This window comes from Liolophura sinensis, chromosome 13 (genome assembly GCF_032854445.1).
Source record: "Liolophura sinensis isolate JHLJ2023 chromosome 13, CUHK_Ljap_v2, whole genome shotgun sequence".
Taxonomy (NCBI): Eukaryota; Metazoa; Mollusca; class Polyplacophora; order Chitonida; family Chitonidae; genus Liolophura; species Liolophura sinensis.
This window is the reverse complement of record NC_088307.1, coordinates 19,824,152-19,842,096: the sequence shown is the minus strand read 5'-3', so window position 1 is coordinate 19,842,096 and position 17,945 is coordinate 19,824,152. Positions and strand designations below refer to the sequence as shown.

General features: G+C 38.2%; 2 protein-coding genes and 1 long non-coding RNA gene across 3 annotated transcripts; all 3 read left to right on the top strand.

The window, feature by feature from the left end:
- Nucleotides 1-4,369, top strand: LOC135480957 (serine--tRNA ligase, mitochondrial-like). Its single transcript, XM_064760888.1, has 5 exons — nucleotides 1-75; nucleotides 842-1,326; nucleotides 1,978-2,082; nucleotides 2,484-2,567; nucleotides 4,238-4,369. The coding sequence occupies exons 2-5, from the start codon at nucleotides 1,057-1,059 to the stop codon at nucleotides 4,367-4,369; spliced, it is 591 nt and encodes a 196-aa protein (XP_064616958.1). The 5' UTR covers nucleotides 1-75; nucleotides 842-1,056.
- Nucleotides 4,370-5,807: 1,438 nt separating this feature from the next.
- On the top strand, nucleotides 5,808-7,351 carry LOC135480134 (uncharacterized). Its single transcript, XR_010445903.1, has 3 exons — nucleotides 5,808-5,851; nucleotides 6,762-6,825; nucleotides 7,215-7,351. It is a non-coding gene; the product is annotated as an uncharacterized LOC135480134 (long non-coding RNA).
- A 4,781-nt stretch (nucleotides 7,352-12,132) lies between these two features.
- On the top strand, nucleotides 12,133-13,642 carry LOC135480956 (serine--tRNA ligase-like). Its single transcript, XM_064760887.1, has 3 exons — nucleotides 12,133-12,235; nucleotides 12,812-12,905; nucleotides 13,496-13,642. The coding sequence occupies exons 1-3, from the start codon at nucleotides 12,141-12,143 to the stop codon at nucleotides 13,640-13,642; spliced, it is 336 nt and encodes a 111-aa protein (XP_064616957.1). The 5' UTR covers nucleotides 12,133-12,140.
- Nucleotides 13,643-17,945: the final 4,303 nt, after the last annotated feature.

Sequence of the window (17,945 nt, the reverse complement as noted above, 5' to 3'; positions counted from 1 at the left end):
CATCTAAAAAGCACGTGGGAGAAATGTCAAGTGCCGGGGAAATGTTCAACTTCAACATGAAGTGATAGCTGATTGGTAATTTCATCTTGTGTGACGGTGATAAATGCAATGTCAGCATTTAAGCGGATATCAAGATTTATAACAATAATAACATGCACACAGTGCAGCAAGGCTTCGTGTCAGCGCTTCCTGTTTCTGTGGTTCTGGTAGGCTTTTAGGCCGACCGGTATCTCCCCAAAGATTACAACAGACCAGGGGAGTTGTAAAGTTAATTGTGCCGTTTTGTCCACGTGATAGCGTTTTGGCAAGTAAGAAAGCGGGCATACATGACAAACAATTACAGCGCTAAAATCATCAATGTACAACTGCCTAGCCTAGATTTTTGGCGTACCAGAATTAGTTAAATTAAATTATAAATGTTGATATAAATTTGCCGATCAGATAATTGTGAGAGTCAAATATCAGTTCATTATTTATGGATAGAAGAGATCAACTATCAAGGCCAACTGCAGTCCATGGACCCTCACCCAAATTCAGCGAGCTAAATCACCTGCTTCCTTATTTAACATTCTGACATTTACCTTGTGGGTCAAATCCTCTTCACCACGCCCTTACCCCACACCCCATCTTCCCCCCCCCCCCCCAAAAAGTCCATTGCCCCTTTGCTGTGATATAATTCGAAACTTTTTCTGCTCCTCTATATTTTGGAAACTTCCTATGGCAGAGAGTTTTATTTCATCCTGGTTTAAATATTCCCATCATCATATTATTATCTTTGTGACATTTATCTTTGTGACATTTATTGTTGTGACATTTATCTTTGTGACATTTATTGTTGTAGGAACATCAAAATTGATGACTATGACACAGGACACTGATCCAATATGCCCACAGTGTTAAAAACAGTAACAATGTTTGACCATGTTGACTGGATCTTTCAAAACTTTATTAAATGAACTGTTTCCAGATGGCTCATTGTAATTTGCTGGCCTACTGAACAGATCCCAGGGCCCAAGAGATCTAACTAGTTTGTTCAAACTTTAGAAATAGTGCAATATGGCTGCCTTTAAACCCCTGCAGAAAGCACTGGACGCCAAACTTAGGAAGATAGTTCTGGTAAAATGCTGTCAAGTTCATCGCTTATGGACAGTTCGTCTCCGGAGCACCCGGACACAGAGCTCTGCGCTGTTCATCAGTAATGCAGTCGCACAACACACCTCTCCTGTTCAAGTTGACCTTGACCTTGAAAAACGCTTAATCCACGAGTTTGACGTCCTGAGAGATAACATACATCGTCGTGGCAACACCATCGACTTGCAAAAACTGGTATGTGATTCTAATTCAGCAGTCTGAATTAACCATGAAAAGCCACTGGCCAATGGGACCAACCTTTGAGGTTGCTGATATACACTGTATCAGTTGGTCCTTCAGTGCTTGGTTATTTGTAAACACCAATCAGTCAGTCAATGATCATGTCGTCTTGTCATTTGGGTAATGTAAATGGTTTTACTCGCAATTTGTCAGACAAATGTTGTGTATGATTTACTCAACCTTCCCTATTGTGGCCATTTTCTAACAACAAACCGTAAACTAACAAATCATAAGGCATAGTTTTTTCTTCATCTTTTGGGCCAAAGCAGTATGAATAGTTGTTTTAGGGGTAAGACAAATCTTTTTTTAATGTTGGAGGACTGTATAAAAATAAAATTGAAAATCATCTGATTCATGGAATGCTTGGACCATAGCAGCAATTTGTCCTGTTGAGGACATACCTTCACTTGATCAGAAAGTCTTGAAAAACTTCATAAAATGTGAAAAAAAAAAATGAAAACGTGGATTTTAAGTTTAATTTGCATTCCATATTTTGGATTTATAGTGTTGGCTCGCCTTTAAAACGCAAAATAAAATTGGTGTCGCTCAAATTGAATTTCTTAAAAATGCAAGTATTGTTCAAGCTTTGTTGTATCATGACTGAAGGTAGAGGACTTCAAACAACTGAAGATGCTGGATTCAAGGAAGACAACTCTGGAAGAACAAAGAGATTCAATAGCTGGGATGATGAAAACACTTGTCAAGGCACAGGTTGGGTGCTTATTCATCGTCATCGTAGCATTTGATGTGTGGTTTTTATACAACGGATAACTATAAACATACATAAATATAAAATCAGCCATTTTATTCAATTAATATTGTTGGTGAAAATTTGGTTATTGGTATCTTCTTCTAAGGCATAGGGGGAGGAGGGATATTTAACATTTCAAATTGAAAAGAAAAAATCAAATGTTATTAAAATTTAATTGTTGAAGTTCAGGGACTAGCATAACAGATATCTGCCATGTTAGTCCCAGAAACAACCCACTGATAATGTTGTCGCACCTGAAAATTGATTTGGACCCTAAACGGATTTTCAAACCTTTTGAGATTTGAAAGGCAAAAGTTTTGGGTTATTACTGATTGACTGGTCCCATGTGTATTTTTTGAAGGTTAAATCAGACGATGTTCAGCGATCAAAAGAAGTGTTGATATCCAGGGGAAAAGAAGTGAGAGAGACTCTGAAAGCTCTTATGGTAAGTGGGCACAACCAAGAGAGAAGACTGATCACACCACATCACCTGAGGTTCAGCAATTTGCGATCTGGCAACGGGTGTTGCTAAACCTTGCTAAATCACATATATTTTTGGACTGGAGTTGTCCCCCTTGTAATGATTATGTGCGCCCTCTGCTTCAGTCAGTTTAGTGAGTCATCAAGTGAATATCTCTGGTCTGTTAAGTGCAACAGAAATTAACACACTGTCACATAAAAGTTCATGATTCAATCAGTACAGTTAAACCTCTGTAATTTAAGTTCAGTATTTTTCAAGTGACACGTTTTGTTTGATTCTGATTGATTCATCCACCTTATAGGACCACTTAAGATTTTTTTTTTTTTTGGTGACGGTTGATTAATTGATTTATTTTTTTGATTGGTGTTTTACGCTGTGCTCATATGAAGCTTGATTAATGTCTTAAAAACAACTTAAGTATTGGCATGAAAAGTTTCATGTTAAAGTCTTCATGTTTCTTCATAAAGAGCTTTTCACATGCAAATTTGAGGTGAAAGACAGGGTTTCGTGTTGCAGTGGAACATCATGATTTGGTGGCTCTAAGCAGTTGATTGATGGATTGAATGAGTAGTGCTTGATGTCATGCTCAAGAATTTTTCCCTTATGTGGCAGTGGGTCAGGTTTATCGGTGGAGGAAACCAGAGGAATCCTGAGGAAAACTATTGACAGGTACCTGACAATATAACTACAGTCTTACTGCATAAAGAGTAAAACCAGAGTGACAGGAGCAAAATATTGAGAGGTACCTGACAATATAACCACAGTCTTACTGCACAAAGAGTAAAACCAGAGTGATAGGAGCAAAATACTGACAGGTACCTGACAATATAACTACAGTCTTACTGCATAAAGAGTAAAACCAGAGTGACAGGAGCAAAATATTGACAGGCACCTGAGAATATAACTACAGTCTTACTGCAGTGAGAGTAAAACCAGAGTGATAGGAGCAAACTCCTGACAGGTACCTGACAATATGACTACAGTCTTACTGCACAAAGAGTAAAACCAGAGTGACAGGAGCAAACTCCTGACAGGTACCTAGCAGTATAACTAAAGTCTTACTGCATAAAGAGTAAAACCAGAGCAGCGACAACAGTGTGATAGCTGGCAAATACGCGCACGAAACCAGTGAAATACAAGCCAGGGTTTTATTCTGTCTGTTGATGTAAAATAGCACCATGGCTGAAGCAGAAATGGGCAAATATAAAATGTACTGATGTTACTTGCAATTTATTAGATGTTGCTATTGAAGAATTACTCAAAATGCATCACATTTAACATACAGTAACATTGAAACAATGTGAAGGGACCAGGCCACAGGGATGCTCAGTCCACCAGCAGAATGTTGTTTTATACATGAATACAATCTAATTAAATATGTACAGTATAAGTAAATTATATTTATGAAGTGGATTGACTTATAATTTTAGGATCATAAGCAGGTATTGTCAAATATTTACTAAAAGGCAAAAATTTGAGCTAAACTTGGTAAATACTGACACTTCATTTTTTCTAGGTGAATGCAATGTGTGGATTTTTCCCAAATTCACCGATATAGCCTGTTTAAATTTGTGTAAATATCCCCAAAACAAGTCAACTACAATGAATCAGTGTAAATGTTTTTGTTTTCACAGCCTCAGTACTTGGAGTTAGAAGAGCGGGTAATGTTGACAGCCTTGAGACTACCCAACCAGTTGCATCCAGACACGGTATTGTGTGTTTCTAGCAAGAGTTATCCCCCCTTAAATGCCTATAGCAACTGTTAAGTTTTACTACACTTCACTCAAAGTTTAGCATATTTCAAGGGATGCATTTTGTTTGATTCTGGTTAACTATTCCACCTAATAAAGTATTTTTTGTGATGTTTGATTTTAATTTCTCACCAGAAAAACTTTTAGTGTTAGCATCAAAACTATCATTTTAAGGCCTTTATAATCTTCTGAGAGTCCATTTTTAGGTGAAATACAGTGATTTATGTCACCACAAAGCCGTTGTCAGAATTCTCCATTTTACCAAGAACATCATTTTTGATTTTTTCTTTTTTTTTATGTTTGTTATGTTTTTGTGACTTTGAAAAAGCAATAAGAGACTTAAAGTAGCCCATCAGTCAGTCATTCACTTGTTAACACATTAGAACGATTTGGGCAACGTTTGCATGGTTACGGTTCAAACCTGAACAGAGTAAACAGAAAAGGGCTACATTTTTTTTTTTTTTTTTTTTTTTGCGTTTATATCTGGGAACTTTCAGTGAGATTTTACAGTTTTTGTGAAATAATTTATACATAAACAAAGATGTAAATGAAGATAAAATTTCAGTATTGTATGAGAACCTGATTTTTAACCCGCCTGTGCAAAGTATATGCATAGCTTACGTTACCACTCATGCATCAATGTCAGTGACCAGTAACAGTGAAAGAAATGTTAAAGTAAATGTTAGGGGGATTGTCTCAAAAGAAACTATATATATTGAGCTTTGGTTTTGTATACATGTGGAACACAGTAAACAAGAGGGATGTCATAGAATTGATAAGCTGTGAACATATGAATTACTGTGATTTACACCGGCCCCGATAGCACAGTTGGTAGAGCGTCCGCTTCGGGAGCGGTAGATCCAGGGTCGATCCTGGGTTGAGTCACACCTAAGACCTTAAAGAGGAAGTTGTAACTTCTTTACTTGGCGTGCAGCATGAAGTGGATAGTGCAATGACTGGTTGACCCGTATCAGTGGCTCAGGTGGGAAGGCTGACTTGCCTTCCGTAAGGCATCTCAGTGAGGCAGCACTAGATAAAAGAGTGGTGGAAATCCGTCCTGCAACAAGGAGGCACATTACATGCACTCTAAGGATTCTTTCGTCGTCATATGACTGAAAAATTGTTAAGTAAGACCTTAAACCCCAAGCACTCACTCACTCACTCACTCACTCACTCAAACAGTGCTACATGTATTGTGCCGAGGTATTACATGCACACAGGAATAAAGCACAATGATCACACCACTAAAGCTCAGTGTGCATATTAATTATTCACAACTTCAATACTTGATAAATCGAGCTGAAGTTTTGCATTCATGTGTCTCGCACAGGAGAGCTCTTGCTACCAAATCTAAGTTAAGATTTAATGATATGGTTAAGGGTAAAGCTGTAAGAGCCTCATCTTGGCTCGGTAATGCCACAGTAACGGTAATATTTTCTCTTTTGATGTTGCAGCCCATGGGTGATACTCCACATGTTGTAAAAGAAACATCATTCGGTAAGAAAGGAGATCTTGCAAAGAAAAAAAAATGTGTCCACAGGAAAGAAAAAATGAACAATTAGGGTCATATTTAAGTTCAAAATTTCAAAATTTTGTCTGTTTTTACGTTGGACCTGTAGAGGAGATGCTCATTTTTGAGAACTCTGGAATAGAAGTTTGCCACAACTTGCTGAAAAATGCTACAAAAATGTTTCCTCTGAGACTAAAACTTTATGTGCAAAGTCTCTGTAGGAGAAAAAACATTAAAATCAGACCAAAGAGGCTACTCTGTCAAGCCTTTAGGCCACCATTCTAGCCAAAATGATGACACCGTCATCCCTACATGAATTTTCTCATGCATGTCTGAATGTTGCACAGCCATTATTACAAGAAATGTCGCTTGCCGTTCAGCATGAAGGGGATAGTGCAATGACTGGTTGACCCGTATCAGTATAATGGCTCGGGCGGGGCAGCTTATTTGTCTTTAGTAAGGTGTCTCAGTGAAGCAACATATAAGTCCTTTCTTAACGTTATCTTGCGCATTTGAACGCTTATATTGTCAGTTGGGCGTAAGTGGGAAGGACTACCAGCAACTTGCGGATGGTCATGAGTTTCCTCCAGGCTTTGCCTGGTTTCCTCCCACCATAATGCTGGCCGCCATCGTGTAAGTGAAATGTTCTTCAGTACGGCGTAAAACACCAGTCAAATAAATAAATAAATAAATTTTGTCAGTTGTGTCAGCATCATCCACCTATCTATCCATAATTTTGTATCTTGTCTTAAAAAAAAAAAATAAAAGAAATGTTTGTTTTTACTACACATAACCAAATACAATACATTTTATAATATCACGATCATGTACATGTTGTGCTGTTATCATGTCAGGAAATAAAAGAATTGTTCTGATGCATTTTATTTTCTATTTCAGAAAATGATTGTCAAAGCACAAGCCATGTAAAATTGGGGAAAAAACATGGTCTCATTAAATTCAGGTATGTTGGTATCGTTTTTAAGTGAGATTTTGCCGTCGTGAACAAGTTCAAGGCTAGTTCCAGTACTTTGTCCTCAATTTCTCTTGACATTTATTCATTCATTCATTCATTCAATTTCTCTTAATTTAAAAGCTTGTTGTATGTCCCAAGTGGGAAAGTTATTGACTAACATACCGAAGGCCTGTGGTTTTCTCCCAACACTCAGGTTTCTTCCATTCATATAACTGACTGCCATGTTATATACATTTATGTGTAAATGGAATATACAAGGAAATCTTGTAACTCACCCCACCCACCGAACCCCGCTTACCCACTCACCTTCCACCCACAATCTCACCCGCCCACTCACCTCCACACAGACCGTGTGACATCCAGGATTCCTGTTACAGCAATGTGGGTCCCACTGCGTATTACCTCCTGGGGGAGTTAGCATCGTTAGAACAGGCCGTGCAGTCTTATGTCACACAGAATCTCCATGACAGGGGTTTTGTTCAGCTCTCCTGTCCAGAGATGTTCAGAACGGCCGTCATGGTAAGCACCCTAATTTCTCAACCTTTTCACGTATGAAAGATCAACTTTCAGTGCAATTTATACACGTTTATAGTTAGATTTTGGAGACAAAACTACATTTGTTGGTTTGGCCAATTTCAGAGCTTCACATAAAGTATAATCTTAATGTAAGCCTGCACAGAGTAAGGCCTTAAGAATATGTTTGATTAAACTCCTTGCCAACATGCAAATAGGTTGAAAAATTACAGTAGCACATCTTTCAGCTTTATACAACATTTCAGAACAACATCTGGTTGAATACATCATGGTTACAAACATGATGGCGTAGTGGATAGAGCATCTGCCTCATAATAGAGCCGGGGTTCAGTCCTAGGTCGAGTCAAGCCTTTATGAAGCTGTGTTTCCATGGGCATGCGATTGCGTTTGCGACTGATTGTCCAATGATTTCCAAGAACGGGAATCGCATCAATACACGGGAAAAGTTTTCACAAACGCTGCGCGTTCAACGCATGCAAACATGTCCCATTTTTAATGCATCGATCTGGCCTGGTGTATTCAATGTTTGCTGATGCTCAAAGATCGTAATGCTTGCTGTTTAGGAGTTGAAAGTAAAATTTCTAATTCCATCTATGTTAAGTGTTTTGTGGACCTTCAGTATCACATCTAGATTCTGTATTAATTGATTTCTGTAGCCATTAACATATTTTGACAAGTTTCAATTCTTACTGTTTCAGGAAGCAAGTGGAGCTGATGTTCACAGTGCAGAGGAGGTGGGAGCATTTTCACTTTTACTACTTACGCTTAGTCTGTCACTTCTATTATTTTTGACATGAATAAATTATAGTTATTGTGACGTACTTAATTTTGTCAGATTTCGCAGTCAAAAATTTACAGCGAAAAATAGTTACAATATTGAATCATGTACTATAGACAGTAGTATAGGAGTATAGGCTGAAAGGAGTTGCGACAAGAAAGCCTGGCAAGCCAGCTAAATTTAAACAGCAGGGAGGGAAAATTAGGCTTCGGTATCTTTGGTATGTCGGTATGGTGAAAGAAATTTATTTATTTATTTGATTGGTGTTTTACGCCGTACTCAAGAATATTTCACTTATACGACGGCAGCCAGCATTATGGTGGGTGGAAACCAGGCACAGCCCGGGGGAAACCCACGACCATCCGCAGGTTGCTGGAAGACCTTCCCACTTATGGCCGGAGAGGAAGCCAGCATGAGCTGGACTTGAACTCACAGCGACCGCATTAGTGAGAGGCTCCTGGGTCATTACGCTGCGCTAGCGCGCTAACCCACTGAGCCATGGAGGCCCCTGCTGGCTTCCAATGAATGTCACTATGATACACGTTATTCCATTGGCTGTGTCTCTCCTGTGGACCAATGAGTGAGCTTCTAACAAACTGTGAAGTGTGTACAACAATGCAATGACAAAACCAAACACAATGCAGAACTAATCGTGTTGCTTGACAGAGAATGAATGACACAAAGTCCAGTGGATAATAAGTATTTTACAGTATATGGACTTATACTGTATATATATCAATCTCCCATTTAGGCTATTTGTAAAGATTTTAGTATTATATCATTCGTCGCTTAATGTGCAGCAGACAGCTGCTTTCTCCTGACTACTGCTCGGATGAAGACGATAGGTCTGTCAAATTAAATAATTTGCTCTTTCCAGAGGCCCTGTATTAACAATACATGCATTTTCCAGGTATACACACTGTCCTACCACCCCAAGGATAAGAAGCCACACCCTAAGATTGCTGACAGTTCTCAAACTGCATTTTCCAGGTATACACGATGGCCTACCACCCCAAGGATGAGAAGCCACACATTCTAAGATTGTGAACTGTTCTCACCCTGCTTTTTCCAGGTATACACACTGTCCTACCACCCCAAGATGAGAAGCCACATCCTAAGATTGTTAACTGTTCTCACCCTGCTTTTTCCAGGTATACACACTGTCCTACCACCCCAAGGATGAGAAACCACACCCTAAGATTGCTAACAGTTCTCACACTGTATTTTCCAGGTGTACACACTGTCCTACCACCCCAAGGATGAGAAGCAACACCCTAAGATTGCAAACAGTTATCACCTGGAGGGTGTATCACCCTCATCATTCTCAGGTAAAGCTGACAGGTAGCACACCACCGTCCTCAGAAAGGAGGAGGTTAATTTTACAGGATCTATTGGAATTGTAAATGTTATAAAATTGCGAGTCTATTTCATTATTAAGCATCCAAATTTCTTTGCCAATCAACAGGACATTTTGATAATATTTTGAACTTTGACGAGCTGTCGAGTCATGTCTGGTAGTGTCTGGTGTTGACCCAAGATCTCATTTCTGGTATCTCGATTACGTCGCATTTCTGGTGTCTGTTTTTGGAGATATATGTGGTGTCTGTTTTTGGAGATATATCTGGTGTCTGTTTTGGGAGATAGATCTGGTGTCTGTTTTTGGAGATATATCTGGTGTCTGTTTTGGGGGATATATCTGGTGTCTATTTTGGGAGATATATCTGGTGTCTGTTTTGGAGATATATCTGGTGTCTGTTTTTGGAGATATATCTGGTGTCTGGGAGAATCATATCTTGTATCTATTCAGATATAATGGCCGGTTTCAAATTGGAACGTCATGTGAACGTGTCTGGTGAATTGGTATGTCATTTCTGATAGGGTGTCGTTTTTGCAATGTTTGGTGAAAGTTTGGGTGTTGGTCAGGTGTCGGTTCTTGTGAGTAATTTGGTGTCATATCTGGTGTCTTTAGAATTATGATGCTTTAACGAGGTAGTACCACTAATGTACACCCATACTACATGGAGAGTCTGTATTTGTATACATCTGTGTTAACTTTCTGATATTCCAGCTTTCCTAACTAAAACATTCACAGACTCTTCATCTCTACCACTGCGCTATTTTTCCATTGGTCGAAGTTATTCCCCAAAAGGTAAGTCAGAGCAGTAAAACATGTTATTTTGTAAGTTCAACTGAAGCAAAAAAAAATACTAATTATAGTAGTTGTTATTGTGGGACCAGATGTGTATTGTGGGACCAGGTGTGTATTGTGGGACCAGTTGTGTATTGTGGGACCAGGTGTGTATTGTGGGACCAGGCGTGTATTGCAGGACAAGTTGTGTATTGTGGGACCAGGTGTGTATTATGGGACCAGGTGTGTATTGCAGGACCAGTTGTGTGTTGCGGGACCAGGTGTGTATTGTGGAACCTGGTGTGTATTGTGGGACCTGGTGTGTATTGTGGGACCAGGTGTGTATTGTGCGACCAGGTGTGTATTGCGGGACCAGGTGTGTATTGCGGGACCAGGTGTGTATTGTGGTGTGTATTGTGGAATGTGGTGTGTATTGTGAGACCAGGTGTGTATTGTGGGACCAGGTGTGTATTGTGGAACCTGGTGTGTATTGTGGCACGAGGTGTGTATTATGGGACCAGGTGTGTATTGAAAGGTTTATATTTTAATTCCACTATCAAAAGTCATTAAATTGGCTTTTTTCTCTGGACTAAATTTAAGGCCCTGCTTAAATTCTTATGCCATTTTGAACATCTTATTAATTTTCCTCTTACACTTGTAGCAAAACATTTCATGAAATAAGAAGCATTCTTCTTCGAGAAAAAAAACATATCAGAGATTATTTGTGGGGTCAAAAGTACTGAATGTTTTCTAAATTAAATACAAAAATTTTTGATAGGGTAAATTTCAACCCATGTAAACATGTCTCTAGATGTTTATTGAAAATCATAACATACTTCAGTGTAACAATGGAAAAAAATCAATTTCACTTTAGCAGCTTGCTCTCCTGGAATGCTTCGCCAAAACATTGTATAATTGAAATATTCTTGAGTACGGGGTAAAACACCAATCAAATGAATAAATAAACTCTGCTCCAGGTTTGTCTTGCTGGTAAACATTACGTTACAAATTCCCTTGAACTAAGTAATGAACTCTTGGACATGGCATAGAGTGAAATAAAACAAACTGTTATCTTACACAAGTAGATTACATTTCTACGTGGTTTTATCCTCAGGTATTAACTATCAGACAGGGTTGTACAGAGCTACCCAGACCATACAGGTAATCTAGAACACTAACAATCATGAAAGATTGCTGTGCCAGTGTTGTGGGTTCCATTCTTTAAACTGAGATATGCTGGAATAGGAACAGATACCACTTAAACAGGCATGAGATCTGTCCTCTTTTTGGAGGAATTCATCTTTATTTACACAAAACATGCATCAGAAAAATGTTCAGAATTTAATTCAGAAATGCTAAAAATGACAAACTTATGGTTGTGCTGTATAACTTCCTCTCTTTCATCCTAGTGTCTGTCTCATCCCTGTTAAAGGATTCGTAAAACACTTGGTTTTTATTTCTTAAAACATGGTATATTATGCAACCAAACTCATAAAGCTAGGAAAAGGCTTATCAACTTTCTTCTTGAGGTGTAAAAATGGCTTTAAAGTACAGTTTTCGTAGCATATCTGACTGCGTAATCATCAGTTTAGATGACATTCTCTGCATTGTGACAAATGTCAAACGTAGGAGGGTCTGCCAGCAACCTGCAGATGGATGTGGGTTTTCCTCGAGTTCTGCCCGGGTTCCACTCACCATAATGCTGGACACCCTGGTATAAGAGAAATATTCTTGAGTGCGGCGTAAAACAACAATCAAATAAATAAATAAATAAATCATTGCTGGGTCTTCTGCCTTCTTATAGTTCCGTGCTTCATTATGACAAGTTAGTTTCTCATTTTATTACCCTAGGCACACGCTTTCATGGGTTGCCAGGCGATTGGCGATTGTGAGGAGGCCAGAGGTCAGTTAGAGAAGGTTGCCATGGAAATGTGCAGTGAACTACAGTTACCTGTGAGGTGAGATGAAATGGGATGTTATTTAGTGCTGTAAACGGTAAAGTCAAATCAAAGATAGAAGAATTCCAGAAATGCAATAGCTAGTGAAGGATACATTATTGAATTATTGTAAATATACAGCAGTGTTGAAAAGTTATAGTAAATATGAACATTGTAGAAGAATTACAATAAATGTACATTAGTGGCAATTTAAATATATGTACAACATCAATGACAAATTAAATAAATGTAAAAAAAAATGATTGGCAAGTTAAGGAAATGTACAACAATACTGAATTGATACAGTGAATGTACATACAGCAGTGTTGACAAAAATAGGTAAATGTAGAGCTGAGTCAGACGATTACAATAATTGTACAACAGGTGAAGGATTACAGTTAATGAATGGTAGTGTTGCAGAATTATAGCAGATGTTCAACACTGTCAGTGACTTGCAGCATACATGCAAATTTACATATATATGAAAAGAATGAAACACTCATCAGCAGCTGTTAAACTGCATATGCAAAAAAGAGAGAAGAATTAATTACATTTAATTGTCTTGATGTTGTCAGTTTGAAATGTGTTTCTCGACAGGCTAGTTCGGATTCCAGCCTCAGAACTGCATCTGGGAGAAGCGTACAGAAGTGAAGTACAGATGTGGTCAGAGCCTTTCCAACAGTATATACAGGTTAGTGTTACATGCACGTCAGAGTTCAAATCCAACTCCCTGCCATTTTGCTGAAGTTTTTTAGCTTCGGCCATTTTTATTAGGGTTTGATCAGATCCTCTGAAAAAGGGAGTGCCTCCCCTCCCCCACCTGGCTATCATAAAGTCCATTAATTGAATTTTAGAAAAAATTACAGCACTTTTGTTCATCAGTACGTGTCCAAAAGAAATTTTTAACTTGACGTGCAGAGCTGAGAAATTAAAGAAAACAAACAAGACCGGTTGACCAGGTGTCAGTATAATGTAAGTGGATGTGGTGTCATGCGTGGTGTCTTCAGCATGATACTTCAGTGGCGGCCGCACTTTGGTGGAATGGACATGACTTACCACAACAACATAACAGTATATAACCACACACCAAATGACTCATCATCATCATATGGCTGAAATATTGTTGACATATGACCTTGAAAAAAGCATACAAGCATAGATACAAGAACTTTAAAGAAACTTTGTGACTAATGAAATGTATGAAAAGTTTTTGTACATATAACTTGTACACCTGGATCAATATAAATACAGCTATTTTCTCTACTGTTTTTCACTGTGCAGATAGGCCATGTGTCTGTTCTTGGTGACTTCACCAGCCGTAGACTCAACATCCACACCGTGGACCAATCAGGAGGCCCCACACATATGGCTATGGTGAGAACAAAATGGAATCTTGATTTGATGTCTCTGATCACAAGGTTCAAATGAAGTGTGAAAGTTGCTGGTTCTCTTTTACACCCCTTGATGAAGTAATTTGATGTCAACCAATTGTAACTGGTTAAGTAGCATTATGAAAGGTTTGGAGAAAGAATATACCAAACCAAAATGACCTGAAAGGTGAAGGGAAAAGGTTGAGTTAAGACATGGTGAGGATTGTATGACATGCCTGTGTTGTTTTGTGTAGGCCTACATGTATTCACTTTGAAGTTGAAACCAGCAGATGGGCGTGGTTTTCCCCAGGCTATACTCGGTTTCCTGCCACCATAATACTCGCCCATATTGTTTAAGTGGAATATTTTTAAGCAAGACGTGAAACTCCAATCAAAGATATAAATAAATCCGCAGCTTAAGGTTGGCCAGAAATTCCTCACACAAAACTGGAAAGACAACAGTTTGCTGAGAACGCCATGGCTCACTGGCACTGGCCTTGGATTTTGAAGTTGTGAGCTCAATGTGGCTCTGGTTTATTTATCTGAGTGTTAGAATTGTTAAAACTGTTGATAACTTTCAAAATAACTTTGGTAGTGGAAGAGCATGAATTCTTTAGTTGAATGACTGAATGATGGTACAGATATGGTTTTCGTTGTCTATATATAAACAGGCAGTAAAGATCCAGAAAAATACATGACAGGAGAGTTAAACTCCAAACAAAAAATAAATATAATACCAAGAAGTACCACCTATTGGGTTTGAACAATCACTGGGTGTGAACAACCACTGGGCGTAAACAATCAATGGGTGTGAACAATCACTGGGTGTGAACAATTACTGGGTGTGAAGATTTAATAGGTTGAATAGAGAAGGAATAAGGATTATTTCCTGCTGTTGTTGAACAATCACTGGGTGTAAACAATCACTTCGTGTAAACAATCACTGGGTGTAAACAATCACTGGGTGTAAACAATCACTGGGTGTGAACAATTACTGGGTGTGAAGATTTAATAGGTTGAATAGAGAAGGAATAAGGATTATTTCCTGCTGTTGTTGAACGATCACAGGGTGTGAAAATTAGGTTAGTGGGGGACTATCTCCTACCATTATGGAAGTCAGGCACGTGAATAGGCTGCAATGTGTTATTCCCTTATAAATGAACAATGGTTAGATTTTTTTTTTCATTCTTTCTAGGTCCATGGATGTGTACTAAATGTTACCAGAGTTTTAGCAGCACTTCTGGAAAACAGGTTTGATGAGGTATGAAATTTCTCATGTATTTCATAACTGTGATAATTTTATTAGCTCAGCAGAAAAAGCTTAATCCAAAGAAAATCATTCCTGCCAGTATAAAGGAAAATAACCTTTAAAGAAACAAATCCTGAAGGATGGATGAGCTAAATACTACAGAACCCATATTTATCAAGCATCTTAAGACTTATTGTAAGTGAAATACTGAAACATGGCTACAGTTAAAATGCTTTGCTTTAGGAAGTCTAATATTTGTACACCGATTCTTTACTGCTGGCAGAATAATGTACCCACCACAGTTTGAATTCTTCCTGTTGTTAATTTGTCTTTTTAAGCACTTGAAATTTATCACTAAAGTATTGATTTGCTTGATAAATATGAGCGCAATGTAAGAAGTGGTACTTTACAAGCAAGACACGTGGCCCCGGCATCACAAAGCAATCTTACACTTAAGTCAAAATTTCACATCACTTTAAAATTGTTATTTCTTATGTAACAATGTCAAAATATTTCTTAACAACGTAATTTCTGGGTAAGCTATTGTAAAACAAATTTCAGACAAAATAACAGAAAGGAAAATACCAAATTTAATGATTCAAACTTTGACTTAAGCCTAAGATCGCTTTGTGATCCCTGGGCCTGGGGCTGAATCCCAAGTCAAGTCATACCTGAGAACTTAAATCGATATTTCTATTGCTAGGCACTTAGCAACTTAGCTAGGCCAACTACTTACTGGTGTAGTGAGGTGTGAACGGAGTGTCTTTGGCATGGTCTTACTGTGGGGTAGCACTATACATATTTTGGCACCGAGATCTCTCCGGTACAAGATTTAACACTGTTGTTAAATAATTGCAGTTCTAATGTTGAAAGTAGAACTGAGTCCAAAACAAACAATTAAACATATTTTAATTTTAATTGTCACTTTGTTATTTTCAGGCCACTGCCAGAGTGAAGGCTCCTGACAAACTGCAAGCGCATCTTCAAGGTTTTGTTTGACGAGAGTTGAGCATGTCAGCCATCATGATGTCAGTGAAATAAATATTTGGTTATGAAACTTAGTTAATGGTATACGATTTTCTTTTATTTCTTAGTGACATAAAGGTTAAGAATGAAAGAGCCGTTTTGAAATGCTCTCTCAAAAATAAAGATGTATAACAATCTTTAAAACACTCATCCAACACTTTCGTTCGGCCAGAATTTGAATTTATTTGGTGTATTTCATTTTTTTTTTAATGTTGCCAAATTTAAAATCTACAGTATTTACTGTTCCAATGCAAACAAGAAGGACTAAGTAATAAAACACAATTTCATAATTTCAGTTTGTCAGGTACCGATAGCTAATAAGATCCGTTATAACACTCTAGTTATATACCACTCTGATTATTGTCATATATACGTCAGAAAATAAAAAATTGTGTATGGCAATAAATGAAGTTAGTCGCATGGCCAGCAAAGCAAGCTATTGTGAAGTTTTGTAAATGATATCAGTTCACTCTGAAGGTATAACTTCGTGCAATATACAATGTTTTTTTTTGTGTGTGTGAGATGAACAAAATACCAAGTCGCCAGCACGCATATCTAGGTATATAAATGCTTTTTTTTTTACTGGATTCGCTGGCCCATTAATTCACTTAAAAGATACATGAAGTGGTGCTATAAAATGAACAGCGTGGATTCAAGAAAAATGAAGAAAGATATGTGAAAACAATGAGAAATTTTTTTCATTTTTGGTGCAAAATTTACATTTCTTGATAACCCGTCTATTTTATGCATATTTTCCGTCAATGCTCGGGAATAAATGACGTCATTCATAACCATCCCGACCAGCTTGGCGAATCCCCACCCTAACCGGGGCCTCATATTCGTGCTGTCTTTCCAAAACTGTTATTTTCATAGCGGTCGCCTTTGAAGCTCAAGAGTACAAAAGAATACGGCTTAAGGAAAAAGAAAGCTAAAATATGATGTAAATTTCTCATCATACAGACGACAGAAAACTGACTGTTGAAATGCATTAAAATCTTTGAATTCTGTTTTGGGCTTTATGGGTCACACTGACTATCTAGGAACTCTTTTCCTGGTACTCACCAGAATGAGGAAATTTTTGAGAACATTATTTGAGTAATCTTTTACTCATGGGTTACAAGAGTTACGACAACATTTAGTGTCGAGATTTAAAGATGGAGTGAGTGAGTGAGTGGTTGGGGTTAAAATCGTACTTAACAATTTTTTCAGTCATATGACGACGAAGGAATCCTTGGAGTGCATGTAATGTTCCTCCTTGTTGCAGGGCGGATTTCCACCCCTCTTTTATCTAGTGTTACTTCACTGAGACACCTTACCGAAGGCAAGTTTCCCACCCCGCCCGAGTCATTATACTGATACGGGTCAACCAATCGTTGCACTATCCCCTTCATGCTAAACGCCAGATTTAAAGTTGGAAAATCTTTCTGTGACGTCAGAGTTCCAGATAGTATGGTCCACGAAGCCCACCTTAGAATTTAAAAACATCAAACGGCTTTAGCTGTTTTCACAAAAATATTTTTAAAATAAGTGAAAATATATTTATGTATAGATTTAAGTTGTCTGTATAATGAACCTTACTTCGCGTTTTAGCCTTCTTTTACATTAAAGCAATAAAACAGTAACAGAGATCAAAGTGCGTTGGACCCATGCAGGAGTCTCTCACCAATGCGGTCGTTGTGAGTTCAATTACAGCTCATCCTGGATTCCTCTTCGGTCGTAAGTGGGAAGGACTTCCAGCGATCTGCGCATGGTAGTGAGTTTCCCCGGGGCTCTGCCCGGTTTTCTCCCACCATAATGCTGGCCGCCGTCGTAAAAGTGAAATATTCTTAAGTACGGCGTGAAAAATCAGTCAAATAAATACATCAATGTGCAGTCCCTGAAATATGCAATGTCAAAATTAAACTCCAAATGCTGTGTTGCCATCACATTTAATAAACATTTACATTAAAACAATGGAAAGGGATCAAGCTTCGTTGACTCTTACTATCCAACAGCAGAAATCTGGTTTATGTGTATGCAGAATTTATTTATTCATTTGGTGTTTTTCACCGTACTCAAGCAGTACTCTCCCTATAAGCAGTCTCAA